Below are 22,123 nucleotides of genomic sequence, written 5' to 3' on the forward strand. Positions count from 1 at the left end.
TGGGTGTGCACAGGCTATGCTTTTCATTGAGGGAAGAGACTGTATCTGTTTAAAAAAAAAAAACCAAACTGCGTAATAAAAGGGGGAAAAGCAGATTCCAAGCAAATGGGGAAAAAATTGTAGGCTTTCCCATTTGTGAAAAGGCAAATTCAGCTTTCACAGTGAACTAAAATATGTTTATAGTTAACAGGCTGTTGTATTCAGGTGAGCTCTTTGCTCCATATTTCCCCTCAGAAAGGATCTCTGTAGAAGTACCTTTCTTCTGGAAAGTAACAATTTAAAGTGTTAGCTTTTATTAAGTAAAACACATGAGCTCTACTCAGCTATGTAAGTATTTATAAGTTGCTGCTAAGAACTGTTTGGTAGTAACCTTTTTCTATGATCTTCTTTAACAGATATGTGTACAGGAACAACCAATACTATTTGAAATAATACAGCTACAGAAACTACCTGGTATAGCCTCAGTATATATGTACACAAGCACTAGGCTTTGGTGCTTTCCTAGCATCATCTCTGCAAATCAGTGCAGCAAGAAATTGTCTGTCAAGCCACAAACTCAAGTTGGGCAGGCTGACAAAAAGCCAGATGCTATATATTTTTGGCAGGGGATATGGAAAATGTCCTGCCAAGGTAAAAGTGTAAGCAAAACCAGCTGCTATCCTACTTACACAAAAGCACCTCCAGCTCATTGATTATGTGCTCAGTTGGCAGAAAGGCTAACGAGGAGTTTGTTCAGTTGAAGAAGTCAAAAAAAGTGCTGGAAAAGCTTGTTGCCACAGGTGCAAATAATGGCACTGACAGGGCTCTGCACAATCCTTCATGATGAGGTGACTGGGTCAGAAAGCATTCATGCAGGGCACAGGACAAACAAGGGCCCGCTGTGTGCTCTAAGAAAGAACTTACAAGAGCCCCCATAATATTTCAGAGAGAAAGGACAAGCTGAGCTTCAACGTGACAGAAGTAAGTCAGACCCAGAACATTCGAACAAGTCTGTGGTAACACAAACGTGGGAAACAGCTGAGGCTCAGCAGACACAGAGGTTCTACTGCTACTCTTCCCCCTCCACAGCTAAAAATCAGTTTGGTACACTGGAAGCGCTTCTAAGTTCAGCTTTGTGGGAGCCTCTGCTTCCTGACCAAGCCCAGCCAGACATTTCTGCATCCCCGACAAGCAAGGCTTTGCCAGACTCCTCAGTTCAAAAAGTAACTTTCTTTCCAGCATCTCAAAAGGCAACATAAAATCATGAGAGAGGCTACTTCACAGGAAATGAAGAGGAGAAAGGACATGGTTTGGAGAGTAAACCACCAGGAACAAGCAGGAACAAGGGAACACATCCAAGGCATCACCTTTTTCCACACATTCCCCCTCTATCTCTTCAGGGTAAATTTTTCACTCTTCAGGGTAAATTTTTCACTCTTCAGGGTGCCTTCCCAGAGCACCTTGGAGAGGGAAGCACAAAATGTCAGGCAAGAACTGGTACTGGGGAAACTGGAACCATTCAAGTGACATGAACAGGGCTCTTAAGCAATGGCCCAGTTCAAATTAATCAAATTCATCCCTGTCAGTGAAGTAGCTTTAATACACTGAGCTGGAAACTAGAAAACCATACCCAAGTCAGGTCCTGCAGACCTGCAGAACCACATACCCAGACACTGCATGTCAGCTTCCTCTGGCCAGCCAGAGAAGCCTTCATCTCCAGTCTTTAATCACCTCAAGGATGCAGTAATATTGTTTTTCTTGACAGGAAAAAAGGGACAGTATGAAACACATACACTGTTTATAGTATTGCTCCTGCAATCAGTCTCTTTAGTAGATGTTTCTACAATGTTTAATTATATTACTCAACTATCCTGACTTTATTTTGTTGTCAAAATGGAAACCATAATGGTTTTGACAACTGATTTTTAAATTACAAAAAATCTAAATGTATCATTTTAATTTAAATAGGAATGCACATAATGGATTCAATCACTGATAAAACCAAGGGGCCTCTGGTTCAATAACAGAACAGGATTTTGTTTCCTAGTGTGGGACTGCTGAAGGGAGCACACATGTTCTCTTGAATTTCTGAATGCACCATGTTCCGAAACAATCCACACACGTTTTTGTTTTCAGCCCTAATAACACTTAAACTTTCAAAGGTATGTAGGGTTTCTTTACGTCAGAGAAAATGGCAAAATGAGAAAAATAATAATATCCTGATTTAGGAAAAACCAAATCCTGTATTTAATAGTTAATATACACCACCAAATATACACTTTTTCATTTTTTACACTGTGCCAAGATAAAGTTTAAATTAATTTGTTAATTAGTTTAATCAATGACTGTTCAATGCTATAATAGGTCTTTTGTGTAAGACCATGTAAAACTGTGGCATCTAAGACAAGCCAGTGAAAACAAGATCAGGAACACACATGTCATACTCCATCAAGAGCTCTACCATATTATGAGTTACTTGGTCAGTGACTGTTTTTCTCCTTTATCCCCAAATTCTTAAAAGAAAACCAGAGTTTGATGGTCCTCAAGAGACAAATCTTTGCTATTTGAAGTTAAGGCCCATTTAACCACAGGATATCAAGATAACCTTCCTGCAAAGAAGTGTTTCAATCTTTCTGAGCATTGAAGGTTAATAAAATCAAATCCCTCCTGGAGCTTTGTTGCAGATGTCTTCTTGGGATGGATTCCAAAGTTGTCACACCAAAGTCATGCTGCTCACAGTCCCTCTGTGCAGACTCACACTCCACCTTCTGCCCACTCATCTAACAGGTGAACGCAGCAAAGAGTTTACACCAATAAACAGAAGGATTATCTTCTTAATTAATACAAAATGAAGTTTTGGTGGACAAAACCCAAATGAAAAAATATATATAGAGTGCAAACATCTACATTTTAGGACAAAATAATCAAAAATACATCTATGCTACTAAAGCATTTGAATTTCAGTGTGAGAACATTCAGATATTACTGAATGCTACTATCTGAAAAATAATATCCTGTGTTCTGGATTAAAAAACTACAAAAGACAATAGAATGAGCACCCCAGTCCAACAATGTTAATGAACTGAGTACTGACCTATTGAAGCACTAGAAGTTCTTTCAAAGAAAATTTAAAACCCAGTTCTTTTTGAGACTTGTTTTGTTCGGAGTAACAGGAATCCACCACACCAAGTGCTCTGGTTATGGTATTACCAGGATATATACATACTACTTTGTTAGTAAGAAACACATTAGCATTGTCTGCTTAGCTGTAAAACACAATTAAACCAAGGTACTTACTGAAGACATTTCTTTACAACACAGCAAAATATTTGTTTCCCTTAAACTCCTTCAAAAACTGCCAGGAGGCTAATACCAGCAGAGCTTTGATATTTCATGAAGAAAAGTTTCTATTCAAAATACTGAATGTGCTTTTTCTGAAAATAAACTGGTCCAGAAACAGCTATTACCTGAAACATACTTTTTTGTATCCCAACTGAGATAACAAGTTTTAGACATGCTGGTCTCAGCAAACTGACTATTTAATTGCTTTTATAGAAATCCTAAAAAAAAAAAACATTTTAAAAGCAGCTGTTGGCTAAAACACCAAAGCTCAGCTTGGACTAGCATTTCTTCAATTGTCTGGCTCAGCTGGGATACACAAAGCATGCAGGAGATAAAGTAAGCCTCACTTAATGGCAACCCCTGCTCTAATCAACTTCATTCTGTCCGAGGTAAAAGGCAATACATAATAAGGCATAGAGTGCTCCACAATAAACTACCCTGGTTTGGGGGGTGCTTTTATTAAAAAATGTATTCAAAATTAAGGACTTAATAAACTACAAAAGGAGAATAACGCAATCTTAACTCCACCATACAATATTGGTTTTGGTACTCAGAAAAGAAATCCGTGTTGGGAAAGGAGGGGAACAATCATGCAGCATTCCTGGCTGCTGTGCACACTTGAGGGCTCTTTAGTTAAGTGTGAGTGTGCACAGCAGCATGCATGTCTCTGTCCCCACAACACCCACACCAAGGCTTGTGAGCCTTGGAACTCTGCTACTGTCAGGAAACAGCACAAAAAATACACACATCTTGTTCCCTGATCATTGTAATTGGGAACAAAAATCTCTCAGACATCCACAGATATCTGACGTGACTGCCTAGTGGGGAACAGACCTCACTCTGAAGATACCTGAACATTACCATAACAGGCAGTAAGTTTCACAGTTCCTGTTTTGATTTGAGAAGGAGCAAAAACCCACCCTAGTACCCAGCAAGGCAGCTTAACATCTCACTCATTGTTTGTGATTACAGTACAGTTCTTTTCCAACTATATACTTTGTGTGTATTTAATGCTGATAATATCCCACCTGCCATCAAGCTAATGTTATTTTTTTTTTGTTGTATACAATAACTGCCTACCAAGAAAGAGGGCAATGCCATCCATCCATATAAAATGCATTGCAATAGCTTCAGCTATTCGTGGAACCCCCAATCCCACCTGAATTCCCACAATCTCACTGGAGCTTAGTCCTCAACCCACCTTTTTCTTTCTTCAAGATAAGCTAATTTTACAGAGGGGAAGAGAGGTACTGCTTGTCAGCCAAAGCAAACCTCTTATGGTCCACCAGCTCTTCAGAAGAGCACAAGCAGAAAGTCAAAACCTTCAGTCCCTTCAAGAAAGCCAAGCTCTCCCAGGATGGATACACATACTAATAAATACAGGGTCCACTACTGTAGAGTAAATAGAAAGCTTCAATCACACCATTCTTAATTATGGATTCCCAAACAAGGGTGCAGGAGTGTCAGGTAGAAAGCAGGGCACTGCTGTCCATGCACACAAGGTCTCTTCTCTGAAGTGTGGGAACCAGGAGCTCCACAGCAGCGCCTGCCTCCATTCACAGGCTGAGCCACATCCATCAACACAAATGAACATTACTTACATGGACTAGGCAGCTCCTTTAAAATCTGGTCTTTATGTATCATGATTTAGACAAGTCTTCCTTTATTTCTGCGAGTCGTCTGTTTCTTTCCCTCCTTTACTCTTTTAATTATATAAAATTGTTGTTATGGTCACCCTAAATTACAGGTTTAATTCTTCAGTGTCAACAAACATAAGGGAAAAATGTCTCCCTTGCAATATTTTTTTAAGCAACAGTATAAATCAAGGTATCTACTTGTATCAACACAGCAAGTATTATTAGAAGAGAAATGCAGGAGAGGACAAACTATAACTGTGAAGAAATTAAACCCATTTCTAATCAATAAGGCTACTTTAGTGGAAGAGAACTTCAGGACACAACTTCCCAGTAATACTTTTCACAGATTTCTGAATCTCTTAATCCAATCAAATTATTAGAATTTATAATACTAAAGACTGTATCAGATTTGTGACACAAAAAAATTAAGTATGAAATGTTTATAGGTGCCCAGTAAACCAGAAGTAGTTATTTATCAAGTAAAATACCTACAGGATCCACAGGTGGCAACAGGTCTTTTTTCTCTTGTTCATCTTCCTCTTCATCTGTGCTATATTCTTCCATTGTTTCTCCACTTGCAAAATGAATAACCCTCCTTGGAATTTTCTTTTTCTTTCCTATGACACCCAGCTCCACATTCTCAAAGCCACTTTCTCCCTTTGAAAGTTGCTATAAAGGAAAAAAAAATCATTATCTCAAGTGCATGCTTCTGGAACTGGAAAGTTCCCCCTTGACAAACTTAATGAGATATTTAAAATATCTTAGATTAATTAGCATTTACAGTGGACACTTATTAGAGCTTGCCTGTAGATAAAAGACTGAAACATTCTTGTTTGCAGATATGTAAAAACCAATCCCTTCTCTAAAAGTAACAAACAGGTTTCTTCTGGGGGGGTCATGTTTCATTAAATAATTTGATAAGCACAGAAATAACAATATTTATTGAATAAATATTTAATATTTATTGTTGAGTTTGGAATGAATATCTAATGAAATTAATCAAGTAGTTCATGGGCTGTAGCTGCCTCCTTGCAAGCTCAGACAGACACCTCTAGCACAAAAGAGGACTGAATAACTAAGCAGCCAGGCTCAAGCCTTAAAAAGATGCACAGAGGAATCTGCCCCTGTGGGCCTTCATCAGCAACCATGAGCAGTGCAAGGGATCAGGGTAAAAGGACAACACTGAGTTTTGTGGCTAAGAACATACAAAGTGAGGAGTCTGGCTGTGTCCTCCAACTGCTGAACGCTACAAAGCGGCCTTTGGGTCACAAGAATTAAGACTATATACTTCTAGTTCAGAAGCCTGTCAATAAATCCCTAGGCTAGTCACTCCTGCAGGCAGAGAATTTTAGTAAGGTTTTGTATTGCAGCTATCAAAACAGAGCCTTCATCTTGGTACAGCTTTTAGATGCTGCTGCATCAAATGCACAAAACTGTGCTGAAAACACTTCTGTCATATAGAGAAGGCCAGAGAGGGTAGGAAATGCCAACCACATGATTTTAATGTACCATGAAGGTTTTTAAAAATGCATGAGCTCATGTAATTTGAAACTGTATCACAAGGAATGACAGGCAGAGTGCGTGCAGAATCCAGGTTGCATTAAATGCATTCCAGTTTCCAGCATCTTCCCTACACAAACCTAATAATCTCCACAGGACACAGTTCAAAATTATAAATAAAAATACACATTTTATCACACAGCTGTAAGACATCCCTTTATCACTGCAAGTGCAGCATCACCATCCTCATCCTCATGCTGGATTACACAACACAGCTTTGCAAGGCAAGCAGCTTGGTTAGCCGGGAAATACAGTGGGCACGGGGGAGAGAGGCAGCAAAGGGTCCCGGGGAGCAGAACTGCTTCCCTCAATCCAGCCACGGATCGTTCCCGTGCCCGCGGAGAGGAGGAAGGCCGGCAGAGATCGTGTGCTGAGTGAGCTCCAGAGCGCGCAGAGGGAGCGCACCCATCCATCCACCAGAGTGCCCGATTCCCCGCACCGCCGCTCCGCAAATCTGCAAGTCATCCCAGCTCCCCAGCACCTCTCTGGCCCGGCTCGCACGTTCCAGGCATTTTCCTGGAGGAGCACAGCAGAACCCAGCAGCAAGTTTTCAATGGGGTAATTCGGCTGAAACAGTATTTTCAGGCAGAATCACATTTTCACGCAGAAAGACAAAACTGACTATCTGGGGCCCAGTGCAATGTCTCTGCTGTCTATCAGTCTTGGGAACAGAGCAAAGCTACAAAAACACAAATGCTGAAAACAGCGAAGCAACCTGAGCCCAGGGAGCGCTGCTTGCTGCCCTTACAAAAGTGCCACATCCCGGGACTCCGTTCTGTATCTTTTTGTGCAAAAAGGCATCACAGAATCAGCTTTTCATGAACATTCCACACTCCTTTATTGGCATCATACAATGACACTGTTTTTATATTTAGGCACAGTACTGAAGAGCACTGTTTCTTGCAAACACATTATAAATATCACTGTGATTAATAATAGCAAGCAATGTGAGCCCCTCCTTAAGAGGTCTTCCAAAAGCACAGTCTCTTAATCTGGTTTTGGCTCATTTAGTGCAAATGCTTCAAATATTTTAACTTTAAAAAAATGTGATTTAATATTTCAGGTTTTAAAAGCAAGCTTTAGTTCTCTGAACACCCTCCCACATACACTACCTACAGCAAGCAACTTCACATAGCTGGTACTGGTAGAACATTTCAGACAAATGCAGTAACTCAAGGCAGTAAGGATTCACCAAGGAACAGAATCTGCTTCCCTTAGTAATCGGGCTCAAAGTCCTACATCATTAAATAAAACAATGCATGTCATCTGTTGTTTTGGTTATTACCTAGTCAACAAACCTGTGTGGGTTTTAGTCATCACTGGCCTTTTAAGTTTCACCTGCACAGCAATAAAAGCCATCTCTCCCAGGTGTGAGCAGAAAGTTCAGCACCAATAAATTTTATCTTTCCAAAACTGTGGTAATGCAAATTTATTCTAGAGTTATCAACTAGATTCACTTTATAGCTCAAAGGTTATGGTACTTCTTATTTGACAATTTTTACTTTTGATCCTCCTTTACAAATTTGATCTTCTTTTCCAATTTAGGAAGTTTTTACAAAGACCTTTCTTCTAGCGCATGGCTTTAGTCAGGTTTCTGACCTCATTTTTTTTCCACAGGCTCCTCCTTCTCTAACGCATTATATGGTCTTGAAAGACTCAGCATTTGTGGCCATGTCACAGAAGTATTTACTTTGGCTTCTATTCTGGCAACTGTTAGACACCAAGGCTGGCCAGCCTTGTGCTTTTGCCACTCTAGCTAACACTCTTAAGGCACTCGGTAAACACTGTGAGGCAACTTCCCCTTTCTTTTAAATGTCCCCTTGGAATCTTTCTTGGCTTTATGGCACACATACAAACCTTACCTGTCAGGCAGTCAGGATCTGAAGCTCCTGCTCCTTGTTTATCCTCTTTACACCTACTCTACCTCAGCCTTTGTCCAGAAACAGAGACAGAGCAGGGAATCTTGACAGTGCTGATAAAATACCCAGCACAACAGAATTTTAGTCCACATATAAAATGCCAAAATAAATAAACTACTGTTAAGGATAAGGTGTGCCTGGACACCTGCAGGCAAGCTGGGAGAGCTGACACAAGTAGTATTAGGTGATGCAATAACATAAAGTTTCATGAAGGAGACAAAGAAGAAAAGTAAAATGAAATAGGGAGACTAGGCTATTGACTTTGGTATCTTTTAACCCTGCATTTCACATTTAACCTGTCAAATGCAGGAATCCTTGTAAGAGCTTATCACCCAAAGCACCAAAGTGTGTGATGCCCACATTCCCAGAGAAAGATGAGTAATTCCATTTGCACAGATCCACTGACCAGATACTGCTAGTCACTAGAAGGCTGGTAACAGCTAATGAAAAATTAGCTATCTTGGCTGTCTTACTGATTTTTTGGAAACATTTTTTTCTGGCTAGGGTTGAGGGGGAGGAAGGTTGTTTAGGCTTGAGCGATTTGGGTTTTTTTCATACTGCTGGTTTGACTTTCCACCGTTGTGTTTTAACTGAAATTAAACAGCGTAAGTCTTTCAGAAACAAAAGACAAGATGACAGAGCCGGAGGACGGCAATGAGAAAAGACACCCTCCCAGTAAGGCTCGGAAAGGCACCACGAGCGGGGAAGGGGCAGCGGCAGCGCCCACAGCACCGGGGCGCCGCCGAGGCCGGAGCGAGGAGCGGCAGGACCGGAGCTCGCCGGGCTGCGCTGTAATTAAGAGCTGCTGTCCCCGATCGCCTCCCACGCCTTCGCCAACTTGACAGCACGGAGGGAAGTGGAAACCTGTCTCACTCTAATATTTATCAGGCTCGTTTGTCAGAGCCATTGTCCGCCGGCGAGCAGGAGACACCGGAGACACGCGTGTCCGCCGCGCTGTCTGTAATTACAGCGCGCTGGATGGACGGGCAGACGGCTGACAGACAGACAGACGGACAGATCTCCTCTCCCGCGGGCGCGCCACGGCACCCCGCGCCACAGCGGGGACCGGGGGCTGCCCCAGCCCCGCGCACCCCAGGCCGCGGCCGCCACCCCCGCCCCGGCCGGAGCCGCCGCGCCCTCGCCCCGCTCCGGAAGCGGCTGCGCCCGGTCCCGCCGCCCGCCCGGAGCGGCCGGGGAGCCGCCCGCGCCCCGCTCACCTGCTCGGGCTCCATGGCGCCGGCGGCGGGCGCGCAGTAGAGGGTGATGGCGGCCAGCCCCTGTTCCATGCTCCCGCCCGCCGCGGCGCCGGGGGAGGGCGGCAGCGGGCCCGCCGCGGCCCGGGGAGGCGAGCGCGGCCGGGCGGCACCGCCCGCCACACCGCCCGCCGGGGCGGTGCCTGCGGCCCGCGGGGCCGGCCGCGAACAGGAGCCGGCACCCGGCCGGCAGAGACTGGGGCACCGCCGCCACCGGCTTCCGTCATTTCGCTTCTCCCCGCAGCCCGGCATTAACCGGAGCCGGGAGGGAGCACACAGGAGAGGCCAAGGGCGGCCGGGCTGCCGGGGACAGCCGTACAGGCACGGAGGCGGAAACGTACCCTCACTGCGCTGAGGGAAAAGCGCCGTTCTGGGGCAACACGCACATCATCTCCCCAAAACAGAGTGAAAACCTGCAAAATAATAGAATAATATTTTAAGAAGCAGACGGAGTTCCTTGCCAGTAGTTAGGGGGCTTACTAGCCCAGGACCACCCTTGCTCAGCCTTGCAGGATTGGGTGATGGTTCAGGTAACTCAGCCCTTTGTAAAGAACGAACGAACCCTTGAATAAGAAAGAAATGCAGACCAAGAGAGCCCTGGCCCCTGGGCTGCGGCTGGGTGAGAAAATAACATGCATGCCCAGGAGGGTGGGAGAAGTATTTGCCAGGTAGGAGATTTGCTCAGCTGCTCCTGGAGAGAGGTGGGAGCCCTTCTGCCTCCAGTATGCGCTGATCCCAGCAAAATGTACGTTAGTAAATGTGAACTACCAGTGAAAACAGCTGGAGGTGGAAGCATCTGAAACATTCTTTTTATGGGATTGAGAAGGGAGCAGTTTTAAATTTTTTTGGAGGGGGAGGGGGTTGAACCAATGGCTGTAATATGCACTTACATGACAGCAAGAGCCGTCTTTCAATCCTGCATCATTAAGAACAGTTCCCAAAAGATTACACTCTATAGCACAATATGGGCTCTTAGACACTTTCTTAGTCATATCATCAAAGCATAATCCAGAGCCCATGACAAAAGCCCAGGTAAAGCACAGACGCCTCAAACTTACACTTATACCAGCATAAGGCAGAAAATGTTCCTTGTGAAAAGGGCTGACATACAATGTATGATTACAGAAACAGTAATTACAGAATGAAAGGTTAGACTGTTATTTTAGACACTACAGGGCTGAATATCTGCTTAAGGGATTACAACAAACATACATCTCTTAAAGTTCCAAAGAAAGAAACTAATGTTAGGATACATAAATATTTCTTACCCTCAACAGAGTATCCATTCTGTTTAGTGAAGGACTGGTTAGATAGTGTAACAGCTCCTCAAGAGTATTAAATCATCAACCAACCAACTTGATTTCCTCCACCTCTGCTATGGTCATAGAAGCTGTACAGTCATATTGAACCTAATCTTTCACCTCCCAGAACAATTGGCATTTGCAACTTGGACAAGTTTAATAAATTTAGCACATTAATGTTGAAAGTCCTATGGAAAGGTAAAGAGTTACCAAATAAAGCCATAGCTGTTTGTGTGTGTGAATAGTTAATTGTCCAGCTTCCATCACACAGCTATCCATTGACCATCATAACCATTTCCTCTTAGCAGGCTGCTCAGCAGCAGCCTGAGCTCAAACAGCTCACACAAAAGCTTGTCTGACAGCAGCAACAGCTTTCAGCAAGATCTATACAGGAAGACAAACCTCAAGTCTTCTAAGCACTTCTAGTAAATTTCGCTTGACCCTAGCTCTTCAAGGTTCTTGTATGCTAGACAAAATTTTTCTGCAGACTTCTCTGAAATGCCATAGAGGGTGAGGACAAAAACCCTAATGCAAGAAAATGGTGCCGGGAGTGTTGTTACACGTTTGCCAGGAAAGTGATATTTGCATCAAGCTATGAAAGGCCATGTAAGTCACCAGTCCATTTAGATGTGCTCCTACACAGTTGAACTCTTGTTCTTAGTGCCTCCATCATGGATGTGGTTTTTTTTCCCAGGCTTGAGATCCTCAGGCAATTTTTCTAAGCCTGCTCCCAAGTATTTCCTACCTGGCTTCCTAATGTAAGAGCAATATACACTTTGTTCATTCCAGCATATATCTTAGAAATACCAATTAACACATACTTTAAAGGAAATGCATTCTCAACTTGCCCTTGTCTCTGCCAACACTCAGCTAGTGACAGCTCTCCTTGTATCTGGTTGCAGTTTTAGTACTTTGGAAATGGTGAACTAAAAGTTAAAACTAAATGTAGGCCACAAGCTGAAAATAGAGTTAAATTGTTGGTAACTTGACAGTCTGACTGAGCCTGTCCTGGAGCACAGTGCTTCACTGTTCATCCTCAATATCCCTATTCATGGTTGATTTTCATCAAAAGCATTAACCATCCACTCTCCCCTAGGGACTGCATTTCAAACCAAGATTTCATACTCTTCCCTGCATAGTTTTGCATATTGCATTGGTTTATACTGCTCAAGAACTGAAAACACTATAAAAAAGAAAAATCAGGTTTTAGTAAGCACACCACTATCAGCAGCTTGTTGTTCACACACCAACAAGCTGGTGATATGCAAGGACTCATTATTTTGTTGTATTTAAAATACAAAGATTCAAATTAACTGATCCTTGTGCAGATTAATGCAGTGCACTTAGGTAGATGGCATACTTGAAGATTTTTCAGCATCCTCCATACCATTAATACACATACCATTAATCAAGCAGGAGATAGTTTCACATTATAAACTACATTACAGCATAGCTCATGTTTTATTGGTGCAAGAGTCTAATGTCATATACGAGACATTCCCTGTTAGCTGCCATCTCAGAGAACTGGCTGACAGAGGGACCCACTTGTTCTAACTACTGCATTTAACTTTTATCTGGACAGCAGCAATAGGTGTCCATTTACACACTAAACACTGCAGTATATTAAAATTTATAATACACCCTCTTACCCTAAGATAAGGGTACAAGAAACTATGCTGGATTTCAAGGTTCATCTTGGTCTACCTAGTTTCTGAATTGTGCCTGTGGATTCTACCCTTTTTATATCAACAGAGTAAACTGAAATATTAAACTGCTATAGGAAATTAAGATTAGAATGTAGCTGAGTTGGGGCAATATGCTCTGACAAATACAGCAATCTCTGTTTAAAGTTCAGTAGCAGCACAGAATTCCACCTATTATGCTTTAGAAATTACCTCCAGAAAAAAGGAACTGCTTAACTGGCAGCCTGGTATGAAGATTATCTTCATTATACAAGACAGTTTGGTATCTGCACACTTGTATTTTTTCAGTCCCTTGATTCTTTGTGTATAGGGGAAGAATGATGAAATTCTATATGACAAAGTCTTGTACAAACCTGAGCACAGCACATCCACATTCTAAAACTGCTCCACAGATGAGCACCAACAGCACATTTTTAGGTACTGAGCTATTCTTAGCATATTTATGCCAAACATGAGCTACAACAGTCTTTAAAAAAAAAAAAAATCAAACTAGGAAAACAATCTCATTACACACTAAAAGGACAGTTAAAAGGAACTGAAGACACAGGCCATTCCCTTGTTTATAACCACTTAAATTTTATTTTACAGTATATTTGTGACATTTTATGTTACTATAACCAAAGATCAGGGTTGTTTACAAATATAATGGCTGCCATTTGATGTAAATGATTAAAAAGTGTCTCTAAATATTAAAATTTTACATCATGATTTTGTTTTATTAAATTGAATTGCTCTTTGTGCCATCAGTTATTAGTGGAGAGGAACTAATTTAAGCAAAAATAGTTTTCAGAAATTAGATGTAGAAACTGAGAAGCCTGGGTAAGATTTCAAAAGACCACTCTCTCATCACTGTAAAAAGGAAGAAAGCAAATTCATTCACTGAAGTTGCAATGAAGAGTCAACCAAGTCCATTTGTATTAAGGCTTCTTTACATATTATTGAATCCCATCATGCCTTTCATATTTCCAGCAGCACCTTGTTGAAATTGTCTCATCATTGACTGCAAACCAGCCATGCCACCTGCAGAAAATAAGTGAGAACATGGAAGTGTTAATGAACTGAGGCACAGCTCTCTTGCTTGAGGCATCATTCCTGTATACACACACTTCCAGTAATATAAAAAGGCAGAAGCCCAAACTGTCAAACCAGGTTTAAACAGCTATTGAATATAAAGAATGGAGTGAGTAGTTACAGAAAGGTCTGCAAAACATCAGGCTTTAAGATGATTTGTGCATTAAGAACTAGACAGAAGAAAAAACTTGATGGAATGACTATTATCAGTCAGTAAGGTTCAGTTGTGGGAGACCTTACTTAAAGTTGCTCTTGTCAAATTTAATCACTTGAGCAAATCTTAGAAGACAAGGGAAGGGAAGTCTAGGAAGATTTGCTTTACCACAGACATCCTTCACCATTCCAAGCACTCGTTTTGAGAGCTGAATCCAAATGAAAAACTACATTAAGCACTGCTAAGTGCAAACTATTTGGACTCAACTTTCTGATTCTTGTTAGAAAACCCCAGAAATACTCAATATTGATATATCCTGCAGATAGTCCCTCATCCCCTTCCTCACTTCTGTATTTCAAATGCTCCACTATAACTGACAGTCCTCTCTTGAAGCTATAAAATGTCAGCACTTACCCATATGATGAAGAACTCTTGGATCCATCATCTTTGCCATCTGCTGATTCAGTTTGGCCAGCTGAGATGGGTTTACGTTCTTGGACATATCACCACCTAAATAAAAAGAAAAGAGCAATCATAAGAAAGTGGATTAACAAATGGTGCTAGAAACAAAATAAATCCAAATGTTACCTCCTAATTCTAGATTCATATCCATGAGCCCATTATTAGAAGTTACTACCTCAGCCACTAAAAGTCCATTTAGGATGAACACTCCCTGCGCTCCACAGACCAGACTGAAGTGTTTGTACTGTAGTAGCAATCAAGTCTGCATTGACAGAAATACAGTAGCTTTCCTTGCTAAGTTACACACTGGTGTCATGAAGAACAGCGCAGCTCTTACCAGTGAAATAAAAGAAATTTCAAACATTGTGAAAAAGAGCAAGCTACAACTCACTTTCTCCCCTCTGTAATCAGTGTTTTCTCATTTCCTCTGTGTACACACAGCAAGTGACCTCCCCCCTTAGTTAATAAATTTTAGAGTGGGGTTTTTGGTATTGGTTTGGAGGTTTTTACCTTTGAAAAGCCCTTTGATGCCTCCCATCTTTTTCACCATCTGTGCAAACTTAGTGTATTGGGTCAACAGCTCCTGAACATCTCTGGTAGAAACACCAGAGCCTCTTGCTACTCTTTGGATTCTTCCTGGCTGCTTACTGAAAACTTTGGCACCATCTGTACTGTCAAGTTCTGCAATTACAGTGTGGAAAAGAAAATCCATTGAGTCACTGACATTAAAAACTGTTACAATTGGTAACAAACAGCAAACCTGTTTTCACTGTTGAGAATTTAATTTTGAGACAGAGAATAAAAACTTAAGTTTTAAAAGTGACAATGCAAAATTTTACATAATTCACTGAGGCATAATATTCTAGGAAGTAATACTAAGAAGCTCTTATCTTCATATGTTAATCACTGTGATAGAAAAAAGCTGTGTGAATAAATTATGCTCTTGGGATACTTGGTCTAAAGCCATATTAATGGGTTTAGCACAAAGGTAAGAGCATACTACTGAAGGAATTTTAGGCGGAATAGAAACAACACTTAGAATTCCAGAGACCAGGTTATGTCACCAAGTAAATTTGAGGGTGAGTAGGAAAAAGACAGCAATGTCAGATTAAAGATTAACATACCTTATCAATTTGCAAGTATAGCATTTATAATTCATGAACAGTTACAATACAATGACTAAAAGTACATTGATTTCCAATAGAATGGAAATTATTTGAAATCCCACCTACTCTACACAGGACAGAGCAGCAGCAGGAAAAATATCTCTAGCTATTTAGATTTGTTAAGAAATTTGGAGACACGTGTACTCCTTGTGATTCCCAAGAATGTTAAATATTTCTTGTCATTTTCTGTCATTGTACATGCTGCAATATGAATTTTTCCAGAAACATCTCTCTAAATAAGCTTGTTCAACAATCAAGAAAAAAAAAGAGGGTGAAATTTGTATTACCTTGATCATTCATACTGTCCATTATAGTCATGAGTTTCTTTAGCCTTGCCATTGATTCCTGTTCATTGCCTTTACTCATGAAGTCAGTTCCAAAACCAGGGATCATGCCCTTGTTTCAAGAAAGGAAAACAAAAGCTAAGTCAGAATAGGCAACGCTAACTTTATTAAGCAGAAAGAAATATAGACAGCAACTGTTAGTTCAGTAGTTGCATACTGCAGTAGGCAAATACTTCCACTTTTTTAAAAACAGAACACAGATTATAACAAATTTCAATTAAGAGTTTTAAAATAAAATTATTTTGGGGATAACTAACCAAGATCTGACTGAATGGTCCCATTTTCATGATGTTTTGGAATTGTTCATACATATCTCTTAATGTAAATTGACCTGAAGCACAACAACAAAAGAAAAGTTAGCGAAAGTCACACCAGCATTTTGCTCTTACTCTCCTTTTTTAATTACTCTTTATTCATAAGGTAAATATTATACTACATAAATAAGTAGATAAATAAACCTCCTCACTCTTCATATGGCTAAACAGTTTCAGATGGCACATGCTGAACCATTAAGCTAGTTTTTCTGCAGTTGTAGTCTGACAGGCTTTTGTTTGAAAAACACAACTCAATTTACTTGGCTGCCACATTTACTGGAGGAAAAAAACCTGTTCTTCACTGAGCATGAACAAGTTGTTTGTGTCTACACACAGCACAAATGAACTCAGTGGTCTCCGTCACAGAGCGCCTGCCACGGTCAGGTCACTGTAATGCTCCTGCAATTCAGATCCTGGGAATAACTTACCATGTTTTAGCTTTTCTATGAGTGCTTCATTATCATCCAACTTCAACTCATTTACTTTATCTATCAATCCTTCAATATCACCCATACCTGGATAAAGAAAACAGATCTGAAATTAGCATTAAAAAATACACTTTGACTTTCCATTATCCAATTCTAAGTGTCTTTTAAGTACAGTTGTACATTGGACATACCAAGCAGCTTGCTGATGAAAGGCTGTGTTTTGAAGGGCTCAAAGTCATCTATGTGCTCGCCAGTTCCAATAAAAATAATAGGACTCTTTGTGGCAGCAACTCTGCAATAAAATATATTTTATGAAATGGCCTCTCAAACACCATCCATCTTCTATACTATAATCAGCTAGGTATCATCAACACTGTGCATTCTGTCTGAAGGATCTGCCCTACTCCTCACACCATTACTGAAAAAACACCCTGCACTTGGATGTTTAGCTCAGAGTAGTTAAAAAGATTGTTCTCTCATTAGTATTTTATAAAATACAAACTCTGTTTGGAAAAAATCAGAAATAGAATTTGCTAATTTTCATTGCTGAGTTTAAGGAACTTGAGAGGAAAGAAAAAAAACAAATCATCTCCAGTTTATCCAAATACTGGGCTATTACTGATACTAATGACAATAATGTCAGATGACAGGCATTGATTTCAATTTCTTCAAGGTACCTCACACAAAAGACAATCTCATTTTCAACACAGGAAAAAGCTCCAACATAAGAAAACTCAGAACCTTTCCACCACACTGGCATTATCTTTTAGATAAAATTTAGTTTCCAGTCCACAGACAGTACAGGGCAAACACAGCACACACAAAGCACACAAGCATACGACACTCAAACAACAGCAAAATGAAAATACCAAAAGCTTTAGTCTTCCAACACTATGCTACAGATAAAGCAAAATACATATGGCAGTGTAGGAACTCTAACATTTCAGGTCAAAGACAGGCAGGGATTTAAGCAAGTCAGGGGCAGTTACTTTGACTGTTTTAACAAAACATCTCAGCTCCAGACAAGCTGTATCATTGAAAGGCAGTTGAAACAATCATAAAAGGCTGAAGATAAAACGTAGCATTTTCTGGTCAAAACTCTGCCAAGATACAGGACATGTAAAGTCCAACAAGAATGGAATTTGGGTAAGTATGACAGCAGAGAACTTTTCATCAAGTTTCTGGACACTGCCACTCCAGGAGTTTGATCTGTATTATAGTTTTAATGTCACACATGATGAGGTACAGCTTTTCCCCTTTTGGAAAAAATCTCTTGAGATGCAAAGCTCTTCATTGAAGTCATATCTATTGAGCCCAAATGTATCTTTCTGGAAAAATGCCTAATACACAATAGGCAATGAATATTGCTTGATGCAGATTTCAGAAGACAAAAGTCTGATCTGTGACAATACTGAAAAAACATCCTATCACTGAATGCTGATGTTAAGTATCATCAGCAGGTGACCCTACCCACCAGAAGAAGGATAAGAATCTAAGTGTGACTGTGACTGCCTTAGGTTCTGTGCAGTGTGCCAGTGACACTCCCCAGGACAGGTCTCTGTGAGCCACTAACACATTTCACAGCTGGCTGTGCACAGCCAGATGTTGGACACTGTTATACCCCATTGGCACTTACGCACTAAGGGCTCCACCTCCTTTGGCGTGTCCATCCAGCTTAGTGACAATAACAGAAGCTACATCTACTTTGTCTTTGAAAGCTTTAGCTTGGGCTTCACAAGCTTGGCCAATGGAAGCATCCATCACATAAACGATGTTATCTGGTTGCTAGGAGAAATGAGATACACAAAATCATTTCCTGCTTCACTAAACAATATTCATGCATTATTATCATTATTATTATTTAGGTTCAGTAGCAGAACTTACTGCAATAACAGTATATAAGAGCTGTATGCTAGGGTTTAAAACAGGACCACTGTTTTATGAACAGTATTATCTAAGAACCATTTAAAAAATTCTGATGCTGAATGACTATATGATTCATCTACAACATAAAACATTACAATTTAATAGGTTTGTGCTTATTAGTTATGATTCAAGTGATTTTAGCCAGTATCTTGAGCCAATAAGATAATTAGTATCAACAAGCGCTTATTAGATAACATCTTCAATTTGGTTTTACATTCAGATATTTAAGACACCCATTCCTCTAAAAATAAGTTAGCATTACCAGGAATTGTGTGGGAAGTGTCACATTGTTATGCAAGACCACAGAGTCAAACAAATAGCCAGACTTTTTAAACCCATAGAAACAACAGCTTCATTTACATATCAAAACTCTTGAAAGTTATCCAATCATCTTCTCTGTCTCAGTGCAATTATTTGTGACAATCACAGAAAGTTTGGTATTCATAGTTAAAGGAAACCAGACCAGACTGGTTCTTTCATCTAGTTTTTCAATGCAAAGATCCTGAAAAGGAAAACTTAAAGCAGAAACAGCAGTCTGATTATATGCAAGCATCCTCGAACAGAAGAAGAGAAGAATTAAAACCATCACAAAACTAACAAGCACTGGTCATTTAGCCTTTGCTTATTCCTATCTGTTTGTAATTTCTAATATCATCTAGGAGTTAAAGCAAAATGCACACAGAACATTAGGATAAAGATTAATTAACTGCCATCAAATGACAAATTACTGTATTTCTCAAAACTACTCACTATGGCATTAGCAACTTGTAACATTTCTTCAAACAAAGAGTCTTCTTGTTTGTGACGTCCACTTGTATCAACAATGATGATTTCAAAGTTTTCATTCTTAAATTTCTCAACACCTTCTGAGGCAATTATTACAGGATCCATTTCTGTATAACTGATCAAAAAGAGAAACAAAGATTCAGAATTTCATCGTTTGACTATAAACTTATTAACTATAAGTCTTATCTGGATTTCAAGAGGGAACTCCTCTTATGTAAAGCAAAAATCGGTTACAAATACGTCTTCCTAAGCCATTTAGCCTTACTGCTCAGTGAACTGAAGCACAAAACTTGAAGTCTGTCTCACCTGCTGGAAGCTGCAGTAAGCTCTACAAGACCCTCTCTCAAACAGGATTTAGCTGAGCACCTAGACAGTTCACCTTCAGTGAATCTTAGGGGAAAGTTATTTACTGCTTTATAAAAAGACGTTTCAGGTCCACCTCTGTCTCTATTTGATAATAAAAATTAAGCATCCAAAAATCATATCCTTTGATCTGTGAGATACTTCTCAAAAATCTGGCCATGCCTGGTAAAAGTCTGTGAACTGATATACATTGAGTAAGCACCACAGGGAATTATTCCTGGACACCTGATCTCTTTGTACACTGTCCTACCTGCTACTCCTGGCAATATACTGAACTGGACAGAATTTTCATCTGATCAGAGCAAGTATTACCCAGAATATATTATTAAAATGAAAGCAATTAGGCCATGCTAGATGGGGTTTAGTGCAAACTGTTCAGAACAGAACAATACATAACTGGAGTTGAATTCTTCTCTTAAGTGTTTCTGGAAGATGCTTACCTCCCATAAAAGGGAATTCTTGCTTTTGTGGCATTCTGCTTTAACTGGTCAAAAGCACCTGTAAGACAGGTATAGTCAAGGGACTACTTAAGGAAATCTTCAAATATTATAGACAGAGAACTACATCATTAAAGCCTGTGTTACCTGCTCTGTATGTGTCTGCACATATTAGACAAGTCTTCCAGCCTTTCCTCTGATAGAAGTATGCTAACTGAAATGAAACCCAAAACAAGTAGTTACACCAAAGTCCCACTGACACGACACTTCTAACAGCCTCAGGTCACACACAGAGGATACAGACTTAAGCCAGCCCTTCAATGAGGCCACAGAGTAAGACTGTTCATGCTTAGCATGGCCATTATTTAGGAAAGCATATCATAAATGATTATTAATGGCAAGATGAAAACACCTGCTTGACTCTGCTTCTGATTTTGATTTCTTGAAATGGCAATCTCTAGGAATGACTACAAATAACTCAAGCTCCCATTTTACTAACTCCTGAATTCTTCTTAGTGTTAATACTGCAGATTGGACTAGCATGTAGAAACTTCCCAATGCAATACTTCAATATCCAGTACCATAATGGCTACAACTTGTACAGCTCTATATTTTTGTACTTTCAGAGGAACAAAGATATTTCCATTGAAAGGACATGTTTTAAACAGTGGACAGAATCCTTAACCTTCCTACAACACTCAGCTTCACAGCTGCTACATATATTCACAAACACTGAACAAATACAAACATTCAAAATAAAGTTCACCTACATAAGCACTAAGAAAGTCTTCTGAAATCAGAGCAGGCTATGCTGAATATTTCACTATATGTGCACTTCAAAAGGAGATGACAAAAAACAATGAAGACGTGTCTTTTTTCCACAGGATAATTTCTCCTCACAACTTGGAATGTACCAAGCTCTGTCCTGGGGTGAATGAGTGAGTCAAGAGCTTATGGTTTAAGATAAAAGGGCAGATTGGTGAGGGTGATGCTGTTGTGGGTGTTTGTTACAGGCCACCTGATCAGAAGGAACAAGTGGATGAGGCTTTCTATGGGCAGCTTGAAGCAGTCTCAAAGTCACAGGCCCTGGTTCTTGGGGGGGACTTTAACTACCCTGACATCTGCTGGAGATGCACAAACAGTCCAGGAGGTTCCTGGAAAATGGAAAGCAGGGATTACAACCTCCTGTCACAGGAAGGGGGACAATCCCACAAGGAATGGTGTGCTGTTTGACCTCACACTAACAAACAGGGAAGGCCTTGTTGCAGATGTGAACGTATGTGGATTCAGAGCATTCTTCTTATAGCCTTAAAAAAATACAAACACAAATTTCCTCAACGAGTCTGGGGCTGGAAGAGGTTTCACATCAACTTACACTTAACTGATACCTTGTATCTAATACAAAGGCCAAATTCCACTGTTTTTCTAAATATGTAATGGCATGAACACCCATTCTTAGTATTTAGTCTTAAATCTAGAAAGTGAACTACAGTGCTGTGGTTTAACTGAGGTTTAAGTACAAGGACAAATAAAGACTCTCTTATAGGGTACTGTTTCATCAAGAATTCAGTTTAAAAATCTTTGAAGGAAGTCCTACAAGTAATAAATTGTCCCAAAAGAATTTTACTTTCAACATTCATTTCATCTCAGAAACCCCTCTGCAAACATATCTCTACATGGTAGTGAGTTAGAACTTTCCTACTAACAAAACCAGCACAGATCACAAGCCAAACCTACCTAAGGAGCCCAGTGACCACCAGCTTCCCCAAGCAAAAAAAAAAAAAACCAAACCAAAACCAACAAACAAATCAAAAACCATGCAAAGAGATCCACTGCACTTACCTTTGAACAAGTTGTTGTTTTACCACTTCCTTGCAAACCAACAAACATTATAATATTCTGTTTTCCTTTGGTAGGTGTCCATGCCTTGACTCCAGGATCTACAAGCTGAAGAACAAAGCACAGAAGGCACAGAACA

The 22,123-nt window shown here is 40.3% G+C and overlaps 1 protein-coding gene across 2 annotated transcripts in view; it reads right to left on the bottom strand.

Annotated features, from left to right (window-relative positions):
- LOC102061252 (signal recognition particle subunit SRP54) overlaps window positions 1-22,123 on the bottom strand; it is a 34,857-nt gene that overhangs the window by 5,815 nt on the left and 6,919 nt on the right. The window contains exons 5-16 of one of the 2 annotated variants that reach the window (XM_074542683.1): window positions 21,988-22,092; window positions 20,293-20,359; window positions 20,149-20,206; window positions 19,310-19,460; window positions 18,270-18,418; window positions 16,825-16,925; window positions 16,634-16,720; window positions 16,149-16,222; window positions 15,835-15,943; window positions 14,892-15,062; window positions 14,334-14,429; window positions 13,246-13,714 (exon numbers count right to left, since the gene is read on the bottom strand). In XM_074542683.1, coding sequence (XP_074398784.1) covers window positions 13,623-13,714; window positions 14,334-14,429; window positions 14,892-15,062; window positions 15,835-15,943; window positions 16,149-16,222; window positions 16,634-16,720; window positions 16,825-16,925; window positions 18,270-18,418; window positions 19,310-19,460; window positions 20,149-20,206; window positions 20,293-20,359; window positions 21,988-22,092 — 1,260 coding nt within the window. In that variant the 3' untranslated portion in view covers window positions 13,246-13,622. Of the gene's footprint in view, window positions 1-13,245; window positions 13,715-14,333; window positions 14,430-14,891; window positions 15,063-15,834; window positions 15,944-16,148; window positions 16,223-16,633; window positions 16,721-16,824; window positions 16,926-18,269; window positions 18,419-19,309; window positions 19,461-20,148; window positions 20,207-20,292; window positions 20,360-21,987; window positions 22,093-22,123 lie in introns of those variants that run through there. The other variant, XM_074542684.1, reaches the window with a different exon arrangement.

Source organism: Zonotrichia albicollis, chromosome 6, assembly GCF_047830755.1.
Source record: "Zonotrichia albicollis isolate bZonAlb1 chromosome 6, bZonAlb1.hap1, whole genome shotgun sequence".
NCBI classification, from domain to species: Eukaryota; Metazoa; Chordata; class Aves; order Passeriformes; family Passerellidae; genus Zonotrichia; species Zonotrichia albicollis.